The sequence below is a fragment of the Harpia harpyja genome, chromosome 12 (genome assembly GCF_026419915.1).
Source record: "Harpia harpyja isolate bHarHar1 chromosome 12, bHarHar1 primary haplotype, whole genome shotgun sequence".
NCBI lineage: Eukaryota > Metazoa > Chordata > Aves > Accipitriformes > Accipitridae > Harpia > Harpia harpyja.
In genome coordinates this window covers 6,141,134-6,151,135 of record NC_068951.1, presented here as the reverse complement: position 1 = coordinate 6,151,135, position 10,002 = coordinate 6,141,134, and the positions used below count along the sequence as shown (strand labels likewise).

The following is a 10,002-nucleotide window of genomic DNA, read 5'->3' as shown; positions in this document are numbered from 1 at the left end:
GGACCGCCCCCCGCCCGGCCCAGCACCGCCCGGCGACACGGTTGGGGGGGGGGAAGGCCATAACCACCCCCCAACAGCCTGAGGCTCACACATTGAATGGAGGAGCTGGACCCCATTAAGCTGTAAGTGCCCCCCCCCAGGCTCTGCCCCAACACCCATCAATAAGACACCCCATTAAGAACTGCCCCCCCCCCCCCAACAGCTGAACCTCCTAACTGGCCCCCACAATAAAACGTTTTGGGCTAAATCCCTGAAAGACAGGAGCCAGCCTCCATAAAAGCAATGGGGGGGGGGGGGGGCAGGCAAGCCAGGCCCGGGAAAGGTAGGGCAACTGGCACCCACATGGAGGACTAACGAGAGGAGGGTCACACAGCCCCACACCAGCCCCCCCCCAAAACTGGGGTTTTTCTTTATTTATACAGCAGCATGTTCTGAACACAGTGCAGGGCCAGGGGTGCACACAGGGAGGTCCCCCCCTGCCCTCCTCTATGATCTCTCTGCCTTTCAGGATGGAGGGCGCAGGACCCAGATTGAGAGCATCTCCCACCCCTCAAAGCAGCCTCTCTTCCCACTCCTCCATCTTGGCCGCAGCCTGGCCTTAACACCGTTCTGGGGTGCCTTCTTTGGCCATAGGTCCATGACAACACACTCGACGAAGCGGGTACAGCTCCAGCCCCAAGACGGGACACCATCACCATGGGCTCAGTCCATCTTGGTGGGCTCCTTCTTACGCTGCCTGGCCTCCCGGACGATCTTGGCCAGGGAGAGGAGAATGGGGACGGCCATAGGCAGGAAGAGCGGGATGTAGATGGCAAATTTCTGGTCATCAGGAAAGTAGAGGAGATGGAGGAGAGATGGGTCAAAGAAGGCCCGCTCTGAGGAGGTGACTGCCTCCTTGCTGGCCTGGAAAGCCAAGTGCAGGTGGCCCGCGGCCAGCTCGGCCATGGCACTCTGCGCTGAGGCCACCGCTTGGTACACCTGTGTGGGAACAACGCCAACGGTCAGTCCCCGGCCAGGGAGGACCACAGGAACAGCCTGGGGGCTTCGCTCCCAGCACCACACCAGCAAGAGCTCATGGTCCCCCTCCGCTCCCCACCTCAGGGTGCCCCAGCCCTACCTCAGAGGCGACATCATCTTTGATGACAATGTTCCCGATCTTGTCCAAGAGCTGGGCCAGTGAGGTCAAGGTGGTGGACACAGTGGCAATGTTCTCCACAGTGTGGGCCCAGAGCAGGCGGTCCAGCTCCCAGTCAGCCAGCCCCTCGGTCCCTGGGCTCTCCAGCAGGAACTCGGGGGGCAGCTCCTCCCGAGATAACCCAAAGAGTAACCTGGGAGTAGAGGGGAAAGTCCCAGCCCACATCACAAACCTGCAGTCCCACATGCACTCCCTGCTCTTCCCCTTCCCTGCTGCATTCAGTCCTCGCAGGGCTCAACCATGCCTAATGGCCTCCTGGACGCAGGGCAGGACAAGACAAGCCGCCTACCTCAGGAGATGGGAGATGCGCCAGCACTGCTCTCTGGCCAGTGGTCAGCATCTCGAAAGCCACAAAAAGCCCCCCTCAGCCTCCCAGAGCCCACAGAGAAGCAAACAAGCTGCATGGGTACAGCCTGCTCTGACCCCCCACGATTTCCATGTGTGCCAGGAGAGCACACAGAGGCCCAGGGAGGGAAGAGAGCATCCTCACCGGAGCTGGGCCAGGAAAACCTCCATCACTCGCACCATGTCCACATCCACGTGCAGCGGGAGGGAGACTTGGGGGGAAGCAGGGGCTTCAACGTTGTAAACCTGCAGGAGAGCGTGTCAGCCAGGCACAGCCGGAGCCCCAGGGCTGGCAGGGCCACCAGCACTCACTGGGGATGTGAAGCCACCGCCTTGTCTGGGCACTGCCAGCACCCCCATGGCCCCCTACCATGATGCCGCCCCAGCGGGGGCTGTGGAAGGCGTTGGTGCTCACTGGGGCTCCATCCTTGTCCTGGATGTACAGAGGGGAGTGGGAGCGCTCTGGCACGTACAGCAGGAAGTTCAGCACGGGGTAGAGTGAGGCAGCGCTGGAGCCTGCAGCAGGACAGAGTCAAAGAACTCCCCTGGCTGGCAGGGGCAGCGAGAGCAGACCACCCATGCGCAGCGCTGAGGCAGAGCCCAGCCCAGCTCCTCCTTCCACAGCAAGCCCTGAGCAGAACTGCCAGCCCAGCAGGTCTCAGTCACCCTCACTCCCACCCGGGGCCGGCACGGCATGGTGCTGCAGGGAGGGAAGGGGCACAGGCCACAGGCACAGTTGTCCCCTCCTCCCTCAGCAGAGCCCGGTCCCACAAGAGCCAGGTCAGGAGCGCAGCGCTCACCCAGCCGGGCCTCCACAGGGTTGATGACGTGCGGGAGGCTGTGAGCGCTCAAGAGGAAGCTGGAGGACTCCTTGTCAAAGCGTGGTGTCACTCCTAGGACGGCGTAGTACAGGATCTGCAGGCACACAACAAAGACGTTGCTGGCAGAAAAGCGCATCTCAGGGCACCTGGCAAGGCCCAGGGCTGGGCTCTCCCCATCGCCTCTCCCAGTCCTCACCTGCGAGTCAACAGAGAAGTTGGCCACCAAGCTCAGTTTGTCCAGGACGGGCTGCACGTAGCGGTTCACGGCATCCTCGATGTCCCAGTCCACGGCGTGGGACTTGGGGTCGGGGTTCAGCAGGCTGAAGGTGATCTCGTACCCTGCCGAGGACACGCAGCCTGTGAGGCACTGGCACGGCTACTGTCTGTTGATGCCGAGGCCGGGCACGTGGCCATGACAGAGCTCCCAAGAGCAGCAGGACCTGACCCCCTCCTCCCTGGCCCTCCCCAGCGCGGGGCCACGCACCAGCGCCCCAACACGCAGCGACCGCAGCACGGATCTTGGCCCACAGCAACTGCCAAGGGCAAAGGGAAGACCCCGGGGTCTGTCACCCCAGAAGACATCCAGGGACGCTAAAAGCACAGCAGGAACGGGATCTCCCCCCAGAGACAGGGGGCTTTCCCCAGGTCAGAGAATGTGGCTGGGGTGCACATCCATACCCAGGCTGGATTTCAAGTGCCGCCGGGCATCAGGGCCCAGATGGCCATTGGGCACGCGGTCCGAGAGGGCAGCAGAGATGGAGCTGGCCGTGAAGGACATCACCTGTGTGAGCTGCTGGAGGCGGGTGCGGAGGGCAGCCAGGCCCCCCCCAGCCCTCAGCAGGGCGTTGCGGTGCTTCCCCACGTAGACGCTGATGCCCTGGGGAAGGGGCAGGGGTGAGGGCCAGGAGCAAGGCTGGCTCCTGTCAACGCGCCAGAGAACAGCACGGTGCCATCTGCGACAACCTGGGGATGCAATGTCTGGTGCCTCCTCCCAGGGCACCTTCGAGGGGTGAAGTGTGCAGAGGCTGGCACCGCAGGGTGCTGCTCCCTACCTGAGGCAGGAGAGAGGAGGTTTCGGGGACCACGTACATGGTCAGAGAGCCCAACGAGGCGTCCTGCAGCGGGTGCAGAGCAGCGTCAGCCTCTAGGGAAAATGGAGGCATTAGCAGGGTTGGGAATTTCACTCCAATCCCCGTCCCACCCTGAGATGCAGCGAAGCCAAGTCCTTTGCTCAACCAGCCTCAGAAAGAGGAGCCTACTCTGCCACAGAGCTCCTCCAGCTAACCGCAATCCTTCGTCCCGGTACCTCGTGCAGTAGCCACATCCAGCGCTGCCTCCTCCTGAGCCGTGGTCCTGCGATAGACCGTCTCATAGCGGGATGTGATGCTGGGTCTCACTGCCGGGGGAGAAAGCCTTGAGTGAATCTGCTAATCCCGGCCCTCGCACCCTTTGTAAGAGCCAGGTGCTAAAAGGGACAAGGGACAGCCCCAGGGAGACTCATGCCACAAGGTCCTTTGGGCACCAGCTCTAACCTCAGCTCAGTGACCCACCATGACACGTGGCCTCAGCTGGTCCACGCTGGTGGGCAGGACAGCCCCACGCCACCCAGGGCACATCCCACCCTCTAAGGGCTGCCATCACCCCCATCCCCAGGGAGGGGAGCCGGTTTCTTCCCTGCAGCACCCCCGGGAACTTGTTGTCCCCAATGCTCCACTGTACTGCCAGCTCGGGACAGGATGATACTGGCGAACGTGGGGTGGGGGTCCAGGGAGCTCCGGGCTGGCAGCCGGGGAGAAAAGCCGTGGGGGTGTAGGGAGCCCCCCGGTGAAGGACGAGGCCACCCAGGAGGGACGGACAGATGGACAGACAGGGCAGTGACAGCCAGAGATGTCTCTCACCGTTCACGGAAATCTCCATCTCCTGCACGTCCCTGAACGGCAGCGGCCTCGGCAGGTCCCCGGGCACCGACCCCGGGGCGAAGACCACGGCGACGGGGACCGCCAGCTGGAACTGAGCAGAGACAGCGTCAGCCTGGTGTGTGTCCCCCACGAGGACCCAGGGCCCCCGGCCCCCCTCCCGGTGCTCACCGGCTGCTGTCCCAGCCCCTCGATGTCCCCATAGGGCAGGGCGGCGCGGTAGGTCTCGGTCGTCCTCCACCACAGCGGCAGCCCCAACACCACAGCGATGGCCGCGAAGGACAGGGCGGCCCGCCGGCCCCGCGCCCGCTCTACGGGGACAGCGCTCAGCACCGACCCGGCTCCCCCGGGACGGGGCGGGGACCGGGCCTGGAGGAGAGCGAGCGAGCCCCGGGCACCCGGGTGCCGCCGGTACCTGCTTCATCCGCCACTAACGCCGCCGCCGCCGCCATCTTCACTTCCCGTCCCAGCCGAGAGGGCGGGGCCTACGCCCAGTCCAGCCATTCAGAGCGCCCAGTCCTCAGAACAGCCAATAGAAGCCGAGGCCGGAGAACGGCGGCGCAGACGGGCGGGAAGGAGCACCAATCAAAGCGCAGCACCGCCCCCGAGGAGGCGGGCCTTGGCCGCACGGCCTCTACGAGTGCCGCGGAGGGACAGGCGGTGCCCCTGCGCGGGCGGGGGGGGGTTCAGCGGGCGCCTGCGCAGCGCCGAGCACCGCAGCCGGGAAGGGTCGGGGGGGAGGGAAACGGGGACTTCACAGGGACTCCTCACCCGCCCCACGGCCCGTAGGGAGGGCCCAGCCACCCCCCCACCACCCCCCACCATCTCCCAGAGCCTCACGATGGGTGTGGGTGAGCTGAGGCCAGGCACAGCTCATTGCATGGGTGAGCACAACAGGCTGCGGGTGGTGCCCAGAGCCGGGGGAGGGACGGGGCAGCCCGGGATGGGGAAGGGCACGGTCCCAGGGTGCCCGGCAGCGAGGGAGGAGGCGGCACAGCGATGTCTCTACCGTTTATTTGTTGTTAGGCTATTTGGTACACGGGGTGCACACGGCGAACACAACACAGGCGCCCCAAGGGCGGCAGCGACCGGGACTGCGAAGCTACGGCAGGGCAGGGGCACCCCCCAGGCCTCCCCTCCTGCCCCCCACGCGGCCGGGCCTCGACCCCCACACACACACAATGGCCTGGCCGGAGCCCCCCACCAAAGGGGCACCCGGGTGGCTCCCTCCGGAGGCCGGGTAACCCGGGCCCCCCACTTCATCTGTGGACGCGGCGGTGTGGGGCCAGCCGGCGGGACGCGCTCCCCTTCCCCTCCCCGCGTGGCTGCTCCCCTGGGTGGCTGGGGTGGAAGCGGGGTGTGAGCAGTGGCGGGGAGGGGGCCGGGGCGGGGGCCGGGGGCCGGTGGGGCGCCCGGCCGGGGCTCAGTAGGCATGGTTGGCCACGTAGAGGGACTGCCCGGCGGCCCCCGAGTCGTCCCCGCTGCCCTCGTACTTGCCCAGCGCCGCCAGCCCGTTTACCTGCAGGAAAAGGAAATGTCAGTGGCCCCCCGTGGGGTGTGCCCCCCTCCCCCCGCCACTGTGGGGTATGGCCCTTGGGGTCCCCCAGTCCCTGGGGACAAAGCCTTCAGGGTCCCCCAGCTCGTGGGGACACAGTCCTTGGCATCCCCCGTGCCCCTGCAACAGCACAGCCCTTGGCATCCCCCTCCCATGGGGACAGAGCCCTCGGTGTCCCCCATCTCACTGGGCGCAACCCTCCGTGTGTCCCCGTCACCCCACGGGACACGGCTTTTGGCATCCCTCTTCCCACAGGGACAGAGCTCTCGGTGTCCCGTGTCACCCTAGGGGGCATGGCCCATCCCACATGGCCCTTGGCATCCCCCATTCCCCCGTGGGGACGCAGCCCTCACTGTCCCCCATGGAGACAACACTGTGTCCCCTCCATGGGGACCATGGTCCTCGGCATCCCTCGGCCTGTGGGGCACAGCCCTTGGTGTCTCCTGTCACCCCGTGGGACACGGCCCTCGCCATCCCCTATCCCAGGGGGCACAGCCACCAGCGTACCCCCTCCCATGGGGACACAGCCCTCGGTGTCCCCACCACCCCAGGGGACGCAGCCCTTGGCACCCCTCTCCTGCAGGGGGGCCGTCCCCATCACCTCTGCACGCTTGACGAACTCCTCGGTAGCGGCGGTGGCATTGTCCCGCTGCCCGCGCCAGGCGCTGAGCGCCGACGCCTGCAGCGCCCGCCCGTAGGAGAAGGTGAGGGCCCATGGCCGCACCAGCGGGCACGTGTTGATGGCGTTGAGGTTGATGGAAGCCTCCTCCTCGCTCTGACCCCCGGACAGGAAGGTGACACCTGCAGAGAGTGGGCTTATGGCACCGGGACGTCCACAGGGCATCCCCCTCCTGGTCCCCACCACGTGCCGGTGCTGGTACCTGGCACGGCTGGGGGTACAGTGCGGCGCAGGGCGGTGACAGTGGCCATGGCGATCTCCTCGGGGCTGTACTTGGTGGGGCAGGAGTGCCCGGGGGTCACCATGTTGGGCTTCAGCAGGGTCCCCTCCAGGTAGACGTGGTGGTCGCTCAGTGCCTTGTAGACAGCTGCCAGCACCTGGGAAGGATGGGCAGCGTGGTGTCTCCCGGCACGGCGTGGCACAGCGTGGCACGGTGCCCACCCTGCTGCCTGCCCCACCGCTCACCTTCTCCGTCACATACTGGCACCGCTTGAGGTCGTGGTCACCATCAGGCAGGATCTCCGGCTCCACGATGGGCACGATGCCGTTCTGCAAACACCAGGCAGATGCCATCATGGGGATGTCCCTGGGCATCACCCTGGCCCCATGGCAATGTGGGCCAATGCCTGGACCTGGGGGGGTGACGCTCAACCCCCAGGTTCAATGTCCACCCTTGTCAGTGATGCCCATCCCAGTGGGGTGATGCCCGGCCCCACGGGGTGATGCCCAACCTGGGAAGGTGTATTCTTGGCCCCATAGAGCAATGCCCATGTTTGTGGGGTGATGCCCAGCTCCATGGATTGATGCCTGGTCCCACGGGTGATGCCCACCCCATGGGGCAATGCCTTGTCCTGGGGGTCAATGCCCATCCACATGAGGTGTTACCAAGCCCACAGGTTGACGCCCAGCCCCGCGGGGTGATAACCAGGCATGGGGCCAATGCTGAGCCCCGTGGATCAGTGCCCATCCCTGTGGGGCAATATGTGGCCCCTTAAGTCAACAACCATCCGTATGGGTCAATGCCCAACCCGTGGGGCGATGCCCGGCCACAGACACGTACCTGCTGGCAGATGCTGGCGTAGCGGGCCAGGACGTTGGCGTTCTCCATGATGGCGAGCGCGGAGGGGGTGTTGTCGCTGATCTTCAGCACGCAGCGCCACTTGGCGAAGTCGGCCCCATCCTTCTTATACTGGGCACAGCGCTCCGACAGCCCGTCCAGACCTGCCGGGCAGTGCGTCAGCCCCGCAGCCCCAAACCTCAAGGCCCCCACCCCGCTACCCGCTCCACCTACCCTGCGTGGTGGTCTCGCCATCCGTCCCGGCCAGCGGCACGACGCCCTTGTCCACCTGCGGAGAGAAGAGGAAGGCAGTGCTGAGCCCCACCAGCACCCCCCAAGCACCCTCAGCGCCCCGCAAACCCACCGGACACCCTACACACCTTAATGCCCACGACGATGCCCTTGTCCTTGATCATCTGGACGAAGGGGGTGCCGTCGTCAGCCTTCTGGTACAGGGTCTCGTGGAAGAAGATGACGCCGCCGATACATTTCTTGACCCGGCTGTCGGCGCTGAAGAGGATCTGGCGGTACAGCCGGCGGTTCTCCTCCGTGTTCTCCACCCCAATCTGGTTGAGGCGCTTCGCCATGCTCCCTGCGGGCACCCGGCACCCTCATCAGCCTCAGGCGTAGGGGAAAAGGGGTGACGGGACAGATTCCCCCCGCCTTCCACTGACCTACGGACTCATCGGCGGCCAAGATGCCCTTGCCGGGGGCCACGATACGCAACGCGATGTCCGACAGCTCCTTCTTCTGCTCGGCCGTCAGCGCGGGGTATTGGTGCGTCATGGTGGCGGTGGCTGCGAGCGGATGGGGCTCGAGTCACGCGCAGGCGGGTTGGGCCCCCCCCATCTGCCACGCACCCTCATCCTGCGGGGACCGGGGACCCCCACGGGGCTGGGATCCCGGTCCTGCCGGTCAGTGGGGAGGATGAGTTGCATATGCAGGCAGCTGCCCTCACCCCGGGACGGGCAGGGCCTCGTGGAGGATGCCGGGGAGCTCCCAGCCATTTTGCTGCCTGCTCGCCCGCCCCCAGCCCAGCCATCTTGAGGGAGCGCAGCTCCCTGGGGGGTGGGGGGGCCGGGGCAGGACCCGGGGGGCCCGGGGATGGAGATAAACCGGGGTGGGGGATACCCCGAGCGGGAGGTACGCGGGGGATGGCGATAGCCCGGGGATGGGGATACTGAGGGCATGGAAACAACCCGGGAATGGCGCTACCTGGGGAGGGAGAGACCCCGGGGACGGCACTACCCGGGGCTAGGGGTACCCGGGGTTTGGGGTACCCCGGGGCTGGGGATCCCCCGGGGCTGCCGCCGTCGCGGGGACGGGGCCGCCCCAGAAAGCCGGTGCTCCCCCCGGGGCGGCGATTCCCCCGACCGGCCCCGCCTGGGCTCGGGTATCTCCGGGCCTCACCCCCCCCCCCCCCCCCAAAACACCCCCATACCCGGCGCTCCCTCTACCCCGGAGCCCCCCCCCCCCCCCCCAGCCCTACCCGACCCCCGGGATACCGGCGGCGCCGCACGGAGAAACCCCGGCACCTCGGCGGAGCTGCCGGCTCCCGCCGCCGGGTTCCTTCGGTTGCCCCCCCCCCCACCCCACCCCGGTCTCCCGGTTCCCTCTTACCGTGCAGGGCGGGCGGCGGCGGGCGCGGACTGCGGGCTGTGCGCTCCGGCCCCGCGGTAAATGGGGCTGCGGTGCCGCAGAGCTACGTGACCGGCGGGGCGGCACCCGGCAGGACCGGCCCCCCCCACCTCCCACGGCCCGCTCCGCCCCCCCACACCCCCCCCCCGCCGCCGCCGCCGCCCGCCTTGCCGCTGGTGGGGAGCTCAGGGCGACAACCCCGGGCTGGGGACCCCGCTGTGTTACCCCTTTGTAACCCTCTGCTGCTGGTGGGGACCCCTCTGTGCCCCCCCCCCCCCCACCCCGGTCAGGGACTTAGCTGAGTGACCCCCCTGTCATGGGTAGGGACCCCCATGCCACATGGGCACCCCACTGTGCCACCCCACTGTTGCTGTTGGAGACCCCTCTGGGCCACCGACCTTGCTGGGGCTGTTCTTGGTTATGGGGAGGGTCTTCCCCTGCCACCCCCCTTGCCGCTGCTGGGGACCCCCGCTGTGCCCCCCCCTATTGCCACTGTCAACTACGGGCAGGGACCCCCCCCGTGCCACCCCACTGTTGCCGTGCCAGGGACCCCAGCTGCATCACTTCTGCTACCAGAGGCCAAGCCCCAGCACTGCCCCCGGGATGGGGGGGGCTCCCACAGGAGACCGGCCCCCCCCACCCCCCCAAAAAAAGCTGCCCGCAGCCAGCACAGGGACAATAGCGGTGTCCCCGCTCACCCCACGGGGCCAGCTGCCAGGGCCTTGCTCTGCTGAATCCCCGCCGTAAAAGGAGGGCTCGGCCGCCCCGCATGGCCCTAATCCAGGGAAGGGAGCAC

General features: G+C 67.0%; 2 protein-coding genes across 2 annotated transcripts; both read right to left on the bottom strand.

Annotated features, from left to right (window-relative positions):
- Positions 1-378: 378 nt before the first annotated feature.
- On the bottom strand, positions 379-4,781 carry PIGS (phosphatidylinositol glycan anchor biosynthesis class S). The gene is given in 13 exon segments (XM_052804603.1): positions 379-978; positions 1,118-1,328; positions 1,686-1,786; positions 1,911-2,056; positions 2,341-2,455; positions 2,558-2,700; positions 3,040-3,238; positions 3,414-3,505; positions 3,668-3,757; positions 4,260-4,371; positions 4,449-4,588; positions 4,693-4,747; positions 4,749-4,781. Coding segments are annotated over 13 exon segments (1,713 nt in total). The 3' UTR covers positions 379-702.
- A 492-nt stretch (positions 4,782-5,273) lies between these two features.
- Positions 5,274-9,330, bottom strand: ALDOC (aldolase, fructose-bisphosphate C). Its single transcript, XM_052803303.1, has 9 exons — positions 9,189-9,330; positions 8,243-8,365; positions 7,949-8,160; positions 7,803-7,857; positions 7,572-7,732; positions 6,977-7,060; positions 6,714-6,888; positions 6,434-6,633; positions 5,274-5,796 (listed from the first exon to the last, which is right to left on the bottom strand). The coding sequence occupies exons 2-9, from the start codon at positions 8,352-8,354 to the stop codon at positions 5,701-5,703; spliced, it is 1,095 nt and encodes a 364-aa protein (XP_052659263.1). The 5' UTR covers positions 8,355-8,365; positions 9,189-9,330; the 3' UTR covers positions 5,274-5,700.
- Between the last annotated feature and the right edge of the window lie 672 nt (positions 9,331-10,002).

Excerpts from the sequence above, each read along its gene's own strand:
- ALDOC (XM_052803303.1), bottom strand. The coding sequence starts at position 8,354 with ATGACGCACCAATACCCCGCGCTGACGGCCGAGCAGAAGAAGGAGCTG. Across the intron at positions 8,161-8,242 it reads GGCCGCCGATGAGTCCGTAG|GGAGCATGGCGAAGCGCCTC; the intron begins GTCAGTGGAAGG and ends GGGTGCCCGCAG. Across the intron at positions 7,858-7,948 it reads GCATCGTCGTGGGCATTAAG|GTGGACAAGGGCGTCGTGCC; the intron begins GTGTGTAGGGTG and ends TTCTCTCCGCAG.